The 17172-nt window shown below is 39.3% G+C and overlaps 1 protein-coding gene across 2 annotated transcripts in view; it reads left to right on the top strand.

The window, feature by feature from the left end:
* Positions 1 to 7187: 7187 nt before the first annotated feature.
* The window catches only part of ctdspla (CTD (carboxy-terminal domain, RNA polymerase II, polypeptide A) small phosphatase-like a), a 31710-nt gene continuing 21725 nt past the window's right edge, over positions 7188 to 17172 (top strand). The window contains exon 1 of one of the 2 annotated variants that reach the window (XM_044339859.1): positions 7188 to 7692. In XM_044339859.1, the coding sequence (XP_044195794.1) occupies positions 7617 to 7692 (76 nt within the window). In that variant the 5' untranslated portion in view covers positions 7188 to 7616. The remainder of the gene's footprint in view (positions 7693 to 17172) is intronic. The other variant, XM_044339858.1, reaches the window with a different exon arrangement.

Genomic DNA, 17172 nt, shown 5'->3' with positions numbered 1-17172 from the left:
TTAAAATTAAAATTAAAATTAAAATTAAAATTAAAATTAAAAAGATAAATACCATTTTCATGTGGGTTTTTCTGTAATCCATCACAATGAGCCATATTTGTATGGAGGCCTATTGCTGCCTGAAAAAGAAAAAAAAAAAGATTTTACATTATAAATAAATATAAAAATAAAAATATCCACGGTAACTCAAAATTATGACATACTACTGTCAGATACTTATACTACAGTGATACTATGGTTTAAAAAAACATGTATTCTGCTTTAAACATATATGTCAAACATACAAAATGCAATAATCAAAAAGAAAAGAAAAGCAAGAAAAGAAACAAAAAACAAAGGAAAATTAGAAAAGTACTAATGGTGTACAGTTTGGTCAAATTTAAAGGGAAACTTTGGTATTTCTGGACCCTATCTACCCATCTTTTTGTGTCTAAGTGACTAATGGGGACAACAATTTTTGACATTGGTCCAGTATTGAATGAGAGTGCTGCAGCCGGCAGCCGCAAAATGGGCTGCAATGTAATCCTTTGGGGCAAAAGTGCCCCATCAATGTACGCCCACTAAATGTTCTTATTTTTGCCGCTGACAGGCTCAGATTGTTATTATAAGTGTCTGACAACATTATGGAAAGGACCCTACTGATAAATAAAATATTTTTGTTTTTACCTTTCGCTTGATCCAGTCTGTTTGTTATTGTGCCTGACCAAGTCTCACTCAGATGTCTGGTTCTGAAATCTCACAAGAGTTGAGTTGTTATCAAAATTAGCTAAATATTCAGCCATGACAGAGTTGGAGAGAGGAGTCCCGGATGGACTTTGTTGTGTTGGAGTACAGGAAGTGTAGCTTAGTGTTATCTAAAAGATTTTCAAAGTTATGGTTAAATATTTAGCTTGAAACCGGATCAAGTGAAAGGGTTAAGAAAAACGTTTTATTTCTCTGTATGGTCCCTTCTATAATGTTGTCAAACAATCTGAGCCTGTCAGTGGTAAAAATAAGCACTTTTAGTGGACGTACATTGCCCCAAAGGATTACATTGCAGCCCGTTTTGCGGCTGCTAGCTAAAGCGCTCTCGCTCAATACTGGACCAATTTCAAAAGTTGTTGTCCCCCATTAGTCACTTTGACACAAAAAGATGGGAAAATAGGGTCCAGGTTGAAAAATGAAAAATATCAAAGTTTCCCTTTAAGTCTCAACAACTGAAAATCCTCCATGGGGCTCATTTTCAGGAAATCAATAAAAGGTGCCCACATCTTTTCAAAGTCTTTAATGCAAATGTTAGTTTTTCCATAGATGATGAGCTTAAAAGTCCCTTTAGTCATTGATCGCAAGATGGCTTTAGTGTTGAAAAACATACTTCTTAAGTCGCTCCTTCAACGCTGGTAAGGAATAAAGGACGATGTGCATCTGTGCAGATCCTCCTTGTTCCTCCAGAGTGTTATGATGTTTGAATTAGAGAGAACACAGGCAAGTATGGAAACAGATTTAATACGGACTAAACATAAATCCTTGGATATCATTGAATCCAGAGTGGTAAATCCTGTGATATCTTCTGTGTCACATTCCTCCTTTGCTGTTGTAAAAACAAGGAGTCGATCATTCCTCCCAGAAGATAAATCCCAGACACTTCATGAATCCCCAGGGCTCAAATCTCATCAACTCAGCCTTATTAAAACTAATTGTGCAGAGGAATGACAAGATGTGACCTTTACTGTTTCAATCATTTTAATACCCCTTCATTGATAGAAAGATCTCCTGACATTTGATTGATGAAGGCTGTTTTCTCAAGGTCGTTTCAGTCAGTTCCTGCTCTGTCAAAACCAGCATGCTGGAGTCTGTTGTGTGCCGCTTGACAGTAAACAGCCTTGAGCTCAAGTGGTCATGTTGGATTGTTGACCGATCAGTTTCACTCATTCTGTGTCAAATTCAACTGAACTGATGTTTTTTGCTGAGCATTTTTTGATCTCTAAGTTTGATGGTCTTAGATTTAGCAATGCTGTTTTTATATACAAACAGAACCGTGTTTAATGAATGGATGCATGTAAGGGTTCTGTGTAGCCCATTTACTTCTAAAGAATGAGAGGAATAAAATGGAAAATAAAAGAGACTTAAAAATAAATCATTAGCATCCCAAGTGGTAGAGGAAGTATTATCCATTCGTCACATCTATCTTGTTCAGGTGCAATTCCAAAAACCTGTTACTGTCAATTCTGTCCCCACAAGGACTTGCAACTCTGTCATCTGCTTCCATCAAAATTTTCTCTCTGCTACACTGAAAAAAGTACATTTCAAGCCCCGATCACCACCCCAACACCCAAACTCTAGAGACAAACACACAATAAAAACTCGGGCTCGAAATGTGCTTCCTTGAGGGGGTGGAGTGAGGATTTTGACATGAGCAGCAGACGACTTGCCGCAAGTCCTTTGGGAGATATTATACCCGTACATACTGTATGTTACATAACATCTCTAAATACGTCCACATTGTAAAAAGCATGATTGAAAATAGCCCCTATGGCCAGTTTGGATCTTCTCCACAAGGTGGTACCAAAGGCAAACTAATGATTGTATAGAAACACATTCTACAGATACATAAGCAGAAAATACCTAATTACAATGTTGTATTGACCATTTTGTAAAAATAGTGACATGAGGGTATTTTTCGTTGAATTTTTTAGTTATATTATTTTAAGCTGTAAAAGATTGCATTTTTGTACTGTATGATACTGTAAGATTGGCATACATTGGCATGTATTATGGGGTATTTGTACCACCTAGATATCAGCCTGTATGAGGAAAAGTGAGCACATATTGTCTTTACTTTATTCCCTATATTTTAATGTCATTTTGCTTTTATATGAATTTATGTTTCTGTCCTTTAATTTGTGTTTGAAACAGAGATTCAAGGTGTTTATCACGCTACTTCTCCTAGTTCATGAACACTCCCTAATACCAAGGATATAGTGCGCACAGCTCAACAACAGCATGTCATTTGGAAAGCATTTTTACTTCTTTAAACAGTAAAAAAAGCATTTTGTTATAAATTTACTGCCTCACATTGCAGGATGTCTGGACATCAAACTATCTACCCTTTACAAGCCTCACTATGTCATTGTTTATGTGGGGAGGACCTTGAAGCTTGAGGAAAAAAACAAGTGAAAGGGGCTCATGTAGAGAGAGAGAGATGATGTGATTCCAATTCCTTACTGAACTACACCCACATTCATAAAACATTCAAGGACCCCGCAGTCTGACAGCACACCAGCAGATGTACTTGAAGATAGTGAGAAAGATCATCTGTGTCCTATCAAAGTTAATATCAAAACCATATTCATTTCAATTATTCATCAACAGAAATGCATGGCTCCAGGCCTGTGCCACACAGATCCCTCAGACATAAATGTCAGAGTCCAATGTTTCATGTTGATGATCAAGATGTGAATGCTCCGCTGTTTGATCTCATGTCTTAAGGTGCTGTTGGTCCAGTATGTGTGGATATTTCTTTATCCTTATGACACTTGCCACTCCCTTTGCCAACAAGAGGGCGAGCAAGTGTTTGTGCCCTGCAGCTGTAATTTTTCAAAGAGAGATTATCTGTGTCCTCAAATAGGCTCTTGAGTGCTGCGCTCAGTCTAACAACCACACGACAACCATTCATTCTGTAACTAGACATCTTTGCTATTAGCTGCTCCTTCAGGGTTTCATTAGTCCGAATGTTTTTAATATATAACCAACCTTGATGTAACATTTTGCAGGCAAGAGATCAACTGAGAGCATTAGCAATGTCATGTAATATTTACACAATGATTAACAAAAAAAAAATACTTACAGTATTAAAAAAAAATCATATAATTAGAGACAGTGTAATTCTAGTCATCGTGGTACCACTATCTGATGAGTCACTCCTCATTAAGGGTTTGAAAATCGCTTTATTAATGGTTAATAAATCACTTATATGGCATTAATAAGAGCATCTTTTGGGTTGCCAGGTTGTGAAAAGAAAAAAAAAAAACGTCGGGCAAGTGTTTGTCCCCCTGCTGGACACTTGTGTTTTTAGCTCTGTAAATGAATCATGAGGACCATCTAAGCTGCAGAGAAAGTGGACCAAAAACCATTCATATTAACACCAGATTTGATGGTCTATTAGAAAAGATGATTACCAACATTTATAACAACCAAATAGAAAGACTAAACACCAATAAACACCAAACAAAGAGGGATTTTCCACAATCTGGCAACCCAAATGTTATGGAAGGCTTACATCAGATTCATGAGGTATTGTAAATTATTTATTAACCAGTCTGATTGTTATTATCATTATTAATAATAACTAGAGCTGTTGATTAATAGATAAGTTAATCGACAGAAAATTAATCAGCAACTAGTTTCACAATCGTTCTCAGTCATTTTCTTCAGCAACAATGCCAAACATTTGCCGGTCGCAGCTTCTAAAATGGGAAGATCTGAAGCTTTTCTGTGTCATATATGATAGAAAACTGAATTTCTTTGGATTTTAGACTTTTGATCAGACAAAACACAGCATTTGAAGACGTCATGATAGGATCTCAGAAATTATAACAGGTATTTTTCTCTTCTCTTTTCTGACATTTTATAGACAAAACAATTCATCGAGAATATAATTGGCAGGTTAATCGATAATGAAAATAGTTTAACTTTTAGCAATGCACATATGTTGATTGATTGCTCCCTTGTGCATGTAATCAGCAGGTTCTGACACTGCAATTTTTGCTTCATGTCTTTCCTGATTTCTTTCATAGAATTATTGATCTTATCAAGGTATAGTAACCGAGCTGTGGTTAAACACAGGCTCAGTGTCATCAGATTTCAGGTGGCCGTGCAGTCTTGACAGACACAGTAACCTGAGACCGACTGTCAAGTGCTGAGAAAAGATAGTGATTGTGCAAAGTAGCTCAGAGAGAGACACCAGACATGTGTTGTAGTGTCAACTGTCTGTATGTTATTGTAAATATCAGGACAGAGGCACTGACCCACACTAAAAGCACTGTGTCGGCTGTGAGATTACATACTAATTGTGAGCAGCATCAACAGATGACAGCCTGCACTTACTGCTGTTTTCCTCCCGCCCATATGCCATCTTACACTTGTCTCTCAGGTGGGGTCATTTAGGGCTGTGTGGGCCTCAGCTCCATTAAAGTGACAGTGAAGATGAAGAGGGGGCGAACACTCAGACACGTCACTGCTGGCAACGGACCAGAAAACCACTTTATCTCCCTTGTAGTTATTATACGATCCACTGAAGCTGAAATAGCATGAATAATGTTTGTTTATCAGTGCACTTGTAGGTGTGTAGGTCTCTGGTTCACAGGTGGTTCAAGGTATGGGAAAAGGCTACATGATGTAGACAGTAGATTGAAGGGACACTCCACTTTTTTTTTTTACACATAAAGGTTGGTTAACTCATACTTCTCAGCCTGTGAAAATATTTGTATAACATCTTGGAGCTCTGGAGGAGCTTTGTCAAGTGAGGAAATAACCCTTATCATTATCTAATCTTGGGTTTGGAGATTATAGGTGTATAACATAAAGTTTGTTAGATGCTGAGGACTTGGGGTTTGAAAGACTGCAAGGATGACAGAGAGGGTGAAATTAATATTGGTTGCATTGTGGGAAATGTAGTATTAAGCCTCTCTGGAGCCTGATCCATACTCAAGACTAAAAGTCAGGATATCTCGGCCGTTGCAGCACAAATTTTGACCTTGACCTTCATTCTTTTTTTTAATGTCGGTCATAACCATTGTGTTATAAGGCACCCTTTATATAGGACTTACTGTATAAGTAATAAATAATGGTTAATTAATAATTTAGTTTTATGGATCATTTATAATACACTAATAACCCATGTTTTGGGTTTTGGTTGCCGGGTTGATAAAAATCCCTTTGGCTTTGGCTTTCTATTTAGCAATAATGCAGTTAGAAATGCTGAAAATCCATTAATAAATGCTGATAAGGGCTTCAAATTCTCTAATATAAGCCATCGAGTTTTAATTGTTAATAAGTCATTAAAAAGGGTTTTACAATAATCCATTTTACTGATGAATTAAATTGTAAAAAGAAGACAGCTGAGAGCTAAAAAGCGTCATGCAAAAGGGATTTTTCACAACTTGGCAAACACAAAGTTATTTTAATTAATTGCCAACAACTTAGAAAGCCTTTAGAAAGTGATACTTATCAAGTTGTACAAAATGTCTCTCGAGAGTCCCCCAATATTATGGAAATCCAGTAATAATATGACTGGAGTATCCTTTTAAAAATGTAATCAATGGTTTCTTTTTGAAAAATGAATTCCTTTGTCTTCACTTTGAGATAATTTGATGCTGTGTTTTTGTGACTCCACATGCTGAAGGATGTTTTAAATTCAAGCAGGCATGACTACTAATGTTTTTATGCATTAACAATATTTCGAAAAATCACACACTCTGGATAGACTTGCTTGTTAATGTGTCCCCAGGGCCTGTATTGCTACTACTGGGGACACCGAGGGCATGTCATTGCTATTATTTCAGGGAATTTGGGGGTTTAAATGTCACACAGTGAGTTTTTTAAACAGAGAAAATCCGTAAAATTTGACTTCAATCCATTACAATAACAGGATTTGGTGTTCTGTAATTATATTCCTGAGAGGAAGGCTTTGAAACAGAATTTATGTGGCCTAATCATAGGGACAGATTTGCCAAAAATATATTTTTAAAAGCTAAAAACATAGATGTTAAATGTGAAAAATAGTATTTTGAAGAATTTTATAGAATTCCTTAGGAAGGGTGGGGTTGCCTTAGTGGACTTTAGACTCTTGACCTCAGTGTTTCTAAAATCCTCCTGTCAGCAGCGAGACATTTCCTCTGCCAAAAAGATGCGAATATTCTCCTAAATAATTTGGGGACAAAACAATAAAGTAAAAATATGAGATTATTTTCTGTAAATCAGACTATAATCTCTGTGAAATGTTTCCCTGCATGCATTTTAAAGGATAATACCAACAAACAGTGAGTGGAGGGCGGACTGAGGGGGGGGGGGTATCCAGCACGAACTGAGCAGGATAACGGAAATGTTGAAGGCGTGTTCTTGTTGTTTGTTGTTATTGTTGTTGTTGTTGTTGTTGTGAGCCTGCACGGTCGCCATCTCTGGCTAAACACTATGACCGTATCACGCAGTTGATATTGTGTGTGGATTGAAGCCTGATCGTACAGTAGCAGAAGCAGCACAGCAGCAGCAGCAGAAGCAGCACAGCAGCAGCAGCAGAAGGCGGGGGCTATGCTGCCTGCAACAGCCACAGCAGACACACACACACACGGCTTCAATGCAGGACTGACGCTTTTGTTTCTCTCTCCCCACACATCGGACCGTCACCTCAAATGTTGGACGCACTGTGGCCCGCTTCTTCTTCTTCTTCTTACTGACATTTCCTCTTGTTTGTAAAGCTCCGGGGGGAAATGGGACTGCATGCTTCGATTAAAATGGGATTTTAATGCTGCAAACAGCGGACTCTCTAGCCTGTGCGCAGCCGGGGGACTGTAGCGCGCTTGGTAATGTTTGCCAAGGAATAAAACGGTGTAGCCGAAGGTGCGTAACATCTCGTTTCCATGGACAACACGTCCATAATAACACAGGTTGCAAATCCGAAAGAGGAGGAGAGCATTTCTTCAAGTCAAGATAAAGGTAAGGCGCAGAAAAAATGCAAAATCTGACACATTTTTTAAAAGATTTTTTTTGTCTGAATTTTGATTTCCGTCTATTTTGGTGCAGCCGCGTATTTGTTTATGTTGCACGGTGCTAATATGATCTGCAGCCCGTCAGTGCAGAGAGGATATTGGGCTCCTGACTGCAACAGCAAGCCAGTGTATCGACGGTAAACCTCCATTGTTCAGCTGAGGCAGAGAAACATTAAGAGCCAGAGCCTCCAGCCAGGCTGTCACTTTATATAATGTTGTGAGTGCACTGAAACTTTACTGCCAAGCGCTTCATTGTGCAGGACTGGATTTTTTTAAAAATCATTTTGCGACTTATAACGTGAAATTTTCTCATCTGTGTGGAGTGTGCTCGGTTTACTACAGGGGGCGGGTACTCTACTCTTTTTCTCCCTTCACTATCGACATCCCTGTATACACAACACTGTAAAATGCCTGGTTTACTACCGATAACAACTAAATCCAGGGGTAAAATAATCAGTTTGGGTGTCATAATTGAAGAAAACAACCAATTTCTAAGTATTCAAATGAGAATAAATAGAATTGTATAGATTTGAAGTCCCTTTCTAAATGTAAGGGATGTTTTCATATACTAATGTTGGAAAATCTATAATAACATTGATGTATTTTTCACATTTTATCAATTTTAGAACGAAAGCGCCACACTAAAGCAATAAAAATGTGAGAGGACAATGCCTTTACAGTGAAACCCAGCTTGTTTATCAGTATCATCCTCCTCCTCAGTGCTTATTGATGATAAAAAAAACAATATATGACTGATAGTGTACGTTCACATGGTGAAAAAAGTCCATTTTCATCTGTGTCAAAAAAGCCTGAAAACACCAGCTCAACAGCTGTTCCACAGATTACAGAGGCTGAACGAAAACACATTTTCTCTCTTGTTGTTTTGCACAAGAGTCGCCACTTCGCCATGTGGTGATGACATCAATGACAAATCCCCCCCATGAGTCAGGAGCTTTTCAGTTTTCATTAACTTTGAGAAGGGTTTGCACTCATCTATGCAGGCCAGTATACTCGCACTCTACTCAGAGTTTCCCCAGAGGGAACTTGTGCATATTTATCTCACTTCCATATTTGTTGGAGCTGCATACAGGTAGTTGACAAAGTGTTACTCGTGTTATGGAGCGCTGCGTGCATACACGTGGGCTACACAGGTGTCCATGGGGAGATCACAGTAGGAGGGCAGGGTTGTTTGGAGCTCAGGGCCCTGACATTACCCCAGCACCCATCCCACTGAGCCATAGGGTGCCTGGAGGCCAGAGGGACCACAACTTCCTGCTACACCCTGTTCTCTGTTGAGGAAAAGGTCACCTTCCTGCATCACCCTCTGCTGAGCACCGCTGACATACATGAACCACCCTGACTCATTAAATGCTCAGGGTGCGGCCATTAAATCCAGTTAAAATCAAGATCTGGACACAAATATAATTCAGGATCAGCGTTGAGGCTTGGACATAACCTTTATTTTCAATACAAGAAGCTCCACGACTGACCTGGATGATCATGGCAACCAGATCAATTATGATTTATGTGCCGCCGCACATTTCCAATATTCTTTCCCCTCATCAGCTTACTCTAATCTTGTGGCACTGCCTTGATAATTAAAAAACATCATAAACAAATCAATGAAAACAATCACTAAAAAGCAAACATTCATCTTCATCTTTGGCCGGACGGAGAGAAATAACATCCAGGAAACTGTTGCTTTCTTTTCTTTTTAGCACATTTTAAAGCCCTTGCACAGAATTCCCACACTTTCCCGTCTGTGACATCCTGCTTGTCTTGAGCAGTAAATCCCAGATGACGTGTGGAATCCGACAATTAATCTGGCAGGATAAAATCCGGGGTCAGTCGCTGACCAGAGAGGACACAACACACACACACACACACACACACACACACACACACACACACACACACACACACACACACACAGTCAGGCTCCTCAAACGGCTGCTGTGACACACATAAACTATCACCAGGGAGCTTTTCCTGAATGGAGTTCCTGCCCTTCACTACTGGCTCTGTCAAAGCAGACAACAAACAGCACTGTTATGTCCGGGACAGTTACTCCTGCTCGGGCTGCACTGAAGCCACAAATGATTACACATGCTCACACGCACACACACGCACACACACACACACACACGCTGAATATTTCAGAGCGCGGGCGGGCTATTTTCGGAGTCCTATCAGTTTCATTCCAAGCAAAAGATGTAGTAACTCATTAGAGTTTTTTTAGACATTTGGTCAGGTGGAGATTATATCTTTATGCATTATGGATTATGTTAAATGAGGTGAGCGCCGGTATCATAATGTGGGTGGTTACTTTTTCAGACACAGCACATGTACTGGTACAAAGTCAACCATTTTGGAGGATGTATAAGGCTGTTTTTTTGTGCTAAGAAGTCTTAGTTGGATTTGTGCTGTGACACGTTCACACTGTTTGTTGTATCATAATGTTGTTTTGCTCTGAAAAAACAGCAATGTGGTACTAATTTAAGGCTACATATTTCACAGTAACCTGCACAGAAGCAAATAGGAGCCTGAGAAAACAGAGTTTCTTCTCTCCGAACCCAAATTAGGCTTTTTCATTTGGCATACTTTTAAGGATCTGATGCAATGAATTGTAACGACTGGACTGACTCCGCACAGGGAGTCACAGGCTGGCCAGACTCCGTCTTGCTTCTCAAATCACTCAGGCTTTGCTCTGATAACTTCACAGGCAGATAGGTATCAATGGATGAGCCGTTTACCTTAATCAGATTAGGTTGAATCAGAGTTTAGCTCTTCACTTCTGCTGGGTGAATGATGACAGACACTTTGACCAACCCACAGTATTAATCACACAGTGTTGAGTTAAACAGTGATTATAACATTAATGGGATTTCTCACTTGGAAACCTTTCTCATTGGGTGTTGTTTCACTTTCTGTATGACACCTAATTTATTTCCAAATGATCATGCTATTAATTCATACACTTGTTAATAGCAATGACATATATTTTGCTGTACATTGCTTGGTAATCGGTGCAAGATTAAGAGCTGCAGCTAGAGATTATTCCCATAATGGATTGTTTTCTCCATTAAATGTTTCATCTGTAAAACATCAACAAAATTTGAAAAATGCCCACCCCTAGTTCCCAGAGGCCACACAGATGTTTTCAAATTGCTTATTTTGTCTTGACAAACCAAAACCAAAAGATATTTAGTTTACTGTCATAGAAGTGTGAGAAAACCAGAAAATAATCACATTTGAGAAACTAGAATAACAATTTTTTTGCCAGTTTAGCTCAAATTGAAACTGAAATGTTTTACTAACAACACATATTTTAAAAAAAAAAAAAAATTCCCTTTAGTAGATAACTCATGATCAGAAAAGTCATTATCTGTGTGTTTGTCAGTTTTGTTTCTTCCACACTGAATATCTTCGTAGAATATTCCCCGGAGTCCTTAGAATAAATGTTAGCTTTTGGGTGAAAAAACAGAAAGACAAGTTGTAATTTCTTTAATTGCTTGCTTGGTTTCCTTGGGCAATCTGATCAATCTGAGACTGAGCAATGTGTATTCCCCTGAAAGGACATACAGTAATGTCATCCTCGCCTGTCATTGCTCCGGTGGCAGCTCAAGGCTGCTACAAGACAGTTTGGACACTATACAGTATTTCTCACAGAGACCTTAACCTTCAGCTTTTAAAAGCTGTGTGGTCAAGGTTCTTTATCTGTCCTATGACACGTGAATCTCTCTTGCACATGGTGGTGAGATGTACAATTTGAGAAGAAGCACATAGATGAAGAGGAGCAGCAGACACGTGAATTTATAAATATTGTTCTCTGACACGTTTAAGTATCACAATTCCCTTGAAATCATTGCTTTTCATCTATATTGCCTGGGAGAAAACAAGAAAAATACTGAGGCGGTAATTATATTATAATCTAAAGAAAAGGGCTGTGATTTCATGTGCGCTTGGCTTTTAAGGTTATTCCTGGAACACGCTGCTGTACATACATAAAGTGTTTATGATGTGTGGACCACACCTGCATGGGTCTGTGCAGCACAGTTAGCGAGGGGCACTACTGTGAATTTTGGCTAGCCTGGAGTTCCTGGCACTACTTGCCACTCTGCTGTGTAGCCTACAGCTGTGTCATTCCTGGACCAAAGTGTTGGGCAGACGAAAATGACGATCTTTCACCTTAGTGATGTAGATTTCTTAGAGCTGTATATATGCGGGTGCTGCATGTCAATCGAAAGCTCCCCACCTCCTCTTGGGAATCACATTGGATCATTATGTGCGTACAGTGAAGTCAATATCCAATGCACCATTTTGACTGAGAGAAAGAGGGAGAAAAAAGCTGGACTCAGTGCTCTGAAGTGCAGGTCCTTATTACAGATTTATGAGCCTATTTCAGCCAATGCTCCTCAGAAAAGCAGATTATCTTCACCTCCAGGGAAGTGTTTGAGTTTTAGATGTTTCCCAGCACATCTTCATTACTTAACTCCAATACCGTACTGGGCAGCTGATTGGGAAGAGTTGAATGTTTTTCTTCCAAACTTAAGCTCCTTGACTGATAAGCTTGTTAACTGTATGTGTGGGATCGGCCCACGTCCTCTTGGATGAACACGCCTGAAGTGGAAGTTGGGGGATTGTATTTATTTATGTCTTTTAGATGGATTCAGTCCTACAACAAGAAGCGGTATAATGTTTTTACAGCTGTAAGTAGCAAATGAATGTATTGTGTGATGTTGTTGCCCCGCACAGAGCTTGTTTGGCTTTGTAAGTAACCGCAAAGGACTTGCCAACGCTGAATTTCACATTACGCATGAGCACACAAACAGTCAATCACCAATAGTGGCTCCCTTAGGTGCTTGTTGACATATCAACCTCTGGTTTTTATTTGGAAAGGATGCTTAAAAAAATCTGAGTTTATGTTCATATTTCCCTGGTGATTTCATTTCTGTGTAAGTGTTTGTATTTCGAAAGAAAAAGTGTTCGCTGTGAGTAATTTTTTAAGTTTGTCAAAAAGGGGAAAAACAATTGATGGTGATATCCAGGGAACCTAATGGTTTTGCAAACTCTGAATTTATATCAAAATGATTGGGAAGTTAGACGAGAAGATTGATACCACTCCCAAATGAGAGTGGTGTCAGTCTAAGTGTATTTACCAAAATGTCAAACAATTGCTTTCATTTTTATATAAATTTTGAGTTTGCAAAAACATGAGCTTCCCTGGATATCATCATCAATATTACTGCTTTTTTCCCCTTTTTTATAAATTTTAAAAAGCACCTTTTTCTTTCAAAATGTAACCAAAATTAAACAAAATCCTTCCAGTCTTTATGCTAAGCTAAGATATCATATAACAAATTCCACTCAAATACAGACATTTCTTATCTAAAAAGGTAAATTTGTTGACCAAAAATGAAAAAATCAGACCATGGCCCTCTATGTTAGGTCAATCTTGAATGCTAGCTGTATTCAAAATATACCCAATATTGGTATTGAAGCTAGTAATATCTCCCTTAAGTGATATTTCTGTAAGCTTCCGCCTCTCTCTGGTACATTTCCTCGGTCTTGGACTTTGATCCTGACAACATATTATAAAAATGTCAAATATTGATTGAGTGTATAATGGCTAGCAGAGTTTTCTCCAAAGCCTATGAGGGTTATCTCTTGTGACACAGAATGCTTTAGGAGGATTTATGTTAGATTTTCACATCCGCTCACAATAAAGATTGAACTCAAAAATCAGCAAAGTGGCCCTTAATTACAAAGCAGCCTGTACTGTACGTAGATCTATGGATTGTGAGACACAATGAAGAAGATGCAATCGCACTGCAATCCGTCCTCAGAGAGGCCACAGGGGAAATGATGTGGGTTGGCTCTTTTTTCACTCCTACATTGGCTGACTGTGAATACTTAAACCTTCACTCAGAATGCAGCTTTAACAGAGAAAAAAAAAAGGGAAGAAGAGTTCACACCACTCCTGCTTTGGCTTCCAGTTAAGGATATAGTTTAAACATCCTTTTACTTGTTTATATATCTTGTCACAGTAGAGTATTGTTGATATTTCCTCAGATCAGCAGACACTCTGCTTCTTACTGTACCACAAACTCTGCACTCTGTTATGGTCTCCCGCTGGATCCGATCTGAAGACAGTTTACACAAGAGCCAATATTTTAGCTTTGGCCGTTCTATTTAGCTTTTATGTAAGAAAAAGTAGCAATAACACAATCTGAAAATAAGTACAAGTCTTCATACAAAATGTTACTCAAGTGAAAGTAAAGCAAAATCTATTTTAAGTGTTCATAATACTTCAGAATGATTATATTGATTGCTTACAGGTGCATTACTGTAACTACTTTATCTACTGTTGGCTAAATCTGTAACAATGCACAATAAGATGATCATATGAAAGCTGCAACAGTCAGGTAATCGATTAGTTGATCAACAGAAAATGATTCGGCAATTATTTTGATAATCGATTAGTCATTTTAGTCATATTTTGGTAAAAAAAATCCCCCCCTAAATGTGCTATTGGCAGCTGGACAGGATTTGAAGCTTTTCTGTGTCAAACATGATAGTAAACTGAATAATATATCATTTTGGACAATTGATCAGACAAAACAAGACATTTTAAAACATCAGCATGGGCTTTTAGAAATGAAAGCGGGAATTTTTCACTATATTCTTACATTTTTAAGACAAAAGGATCAATAGATTAATCGAGAAAATGATCTGCAGATAATGAAAACAATCATTAGTTGCACATGCTTTGTGTGTAAAATCTCAAACTGTAAGGTTACTATATAACTGTAGCTGTCATGTAAATGTAGTTGAGAGAAAATGCTGTATTTCCCTTTTAAATCTAAGTAAGTTGAAGTAGGTTAAGTTGAAGTATAAAGTAGTGGAAAATGTAGGTACGTAAGTACAAATAACACAAATTTTGAGCTGCTTTTTTTTAAAATTTCCAATTGAAATATTCATACCTTTCTTATCTCATTCATGCCTTGTGATTGTCTGCTTTTTAAGGAGTATAATATATGTGTTCCTGCATCAAACACTCACTATTTCTCTGCTCTCAGTGAAGTTTGTTACCCCTTTCGATGGTTCTTCTTTGCAGTAGAGTTTGGGTTTTACTGGGCCTCTTTTTATGTCTGTGTGCTTTGGACCGTATGTTTGACGGCATTGTGGGGAAGTTTTATGTTCATCTGTGGCCTCAAGTGAAGTTCACTATGCTGTGGTTGCTTGTTTTGGAGCAAACAGTGTTTCAAAATGTCCGGCGTGGCCTTTGAAGAGACCATTACAGTAGGATTCCAAATAAATTCTTTGTAAGATGATATTCTGCCCAGTCAACCTCCATCAGGAGCAGTGATTGCTTGTGATTGCACTAATAATGTTTATATTGATTTGAATGAGAAAATATACATTTTAGTGCAAGATAACAGAAGAAGTCCAACTGTAAACTCCAGTTAAGCCGAGTGGATATGCGTATACTCTCGTGTCCGTTTTCAACTTTTGGCCTAATTGACTGCAGCCGTCTTTGACTTTGAACGCGTCAAACCTCAAACCTCTCCTAATTGAGCACAGACTGACACTCTGGTGCTTTTGCTGCATGCCTGTCATGCTTATCTTTAAACGCACAGTATTGTTGTGGGATTTCGTCACTCTGTCTTTCCTGTGTATCTTGACATATCGGCATTCAGCGGCTGGGAATGACTGAAGACTGTTATTAATGCTCCAAAAGCCACAATCCCCGCGGAGCAAATGACCGCCTGCCACACGGCCGCTGCTGTAAAGCCTGTTTCTAACGGGACTTTTTACCAGAGCGTGGACTCGGACAGGTCGCTGACTCGGATTAATTGAGCATCCATTCTGCCAAACGGACATTGTCAAAACAGATCGATACAGTGAGAGAAAGGGAGAAAGAGTGTGGGAGAGAGAAGAGGGCAGAAGAAAGTCCTCAGATAGCATCTGTGTGTCTCTGGGGTTGCAGACAGGTACCCAGCCTGGCTTTGACAAGGGGATGGCCTTTCTGCATATTTTGCCCTCTTCTGGCTGGCATTCATCACTAGTAATTGGCTATCTAAAAGGGAGATCATGTTTTGTCCATAATGATTTTCTGTCATCCTTCCTGAATTATGCTGCGTGCCAGTTTGCAAGATATTTGACAGCTGAGCATAAAAGGTTTATACATTTTTAAATAGACCAGCGAGGGATAAGCAAACACAGACGCCGTAAAAGATACAAAGAGGCATTTTTCTGCCTCTCCAGAAGTAAAGGTGAATACTGTTTAACTGTGAATCTCAAGGGGCACTAAGTAGGACATGCTGTGTGTGGAAATGTAGAGATGAACGCCTCTCAGAGAGCAGAGGCATGGGAAACTGTAGCAGCAATGCACAAGCAGGACATATATATGTTTATGCCAACACACACACACACAAATACATGACCTACTTGTTCACTTCCTTTCCATTCATAGCAAGCAGCACTCTAATGAATCTGATTAACTGAAAAAAATGCAATTCTGATGCCTTTTGATGGTTTATTTTGTATCTGGGAGCAAAACTTAAGATTCCTCTCTGACGTCGCTCCGGATTTCAGGATAGTTTTTACAGTTGCGTCTCGTAATCTAACGTCACCAAGTGTACAAGCATGTTCTTAATGAAGTGAAGTCCGAAGAAAGGCCGTTAATTTCATCTGACATTAATTCTTCTAATGCTTTTTTTTTTTTTTTTTTAACCAACAGATAAGCAAGGAGGATTTCCCATCAGTCACTGAGCCTCTGGCGCTGAGCGTGTAGTTGTAGATCAGAATATAAAAAGATATAAATAATAAACCGCCGCAGCCCCAAACGACGTGGGCCGTGTTGCTGCCGGTTGCGTAACTCCAACGGAATAGTCAGATCTCCCTCATTATTTCTCCCTGAGCTCTCAGCGGGTTAATTCCCCCGCGCTTGTCATCTCCTTCATTTTGCCGAGTGCTCGAGAAGCAAGCAGCAGCCCTCGTCCCCCCCCCCCCCCCCCCCCTCCCCGCGCCCCCGTGGGCTGCAAAGCAGGCTGGCACCGCCACCATAGCGCCTACACAGCTGTACGGTTGAGGCAGGAAAGCAGGGGCACACGCACCCCCGTCTCTGTGTCAGGGTTCACGGCAGCAGCGGGGAGAATTAATACCTTGCACGCGCATTTGGGTGCCAGCAGAGTGGTTTATTTATGTATTTAAATCTCAGCAAACCATGTCTTAACTTGTTCAAATGTAACTGTTGCGTGAATGTCAGTTACATAAGGTCATGTAGGATGCATATGTATATAATGTATATAAATCCTCGTGGATAAATAGGGAAATAAAGCCAGAAGGGCAGCTGAGGGTCAGTCACTGTGACTAAAGGCATCTGCTAGAACCGGGTGTACCTCAACAGCCTGTAATTTTCACC

The sequence above is a fragment of the Thunnus albacares genome, chromosome 21 (assembly GCF_914725855.1).
Source record: "Thunnus albacares chromosome 21, fThuAlb1.1, whole genome shotgun sequence".
NCBI lineage: Eukaryota > Metazoa > Chordata > Actinopteri > Scombriformes > Scombridae > Thunnus > Thunnus albacares.
The sequence above is the reverse complement of the archived record's forward strand: the minus strand, read 5'-3'. Positions and strand labels throughout refer to the sequence as shown.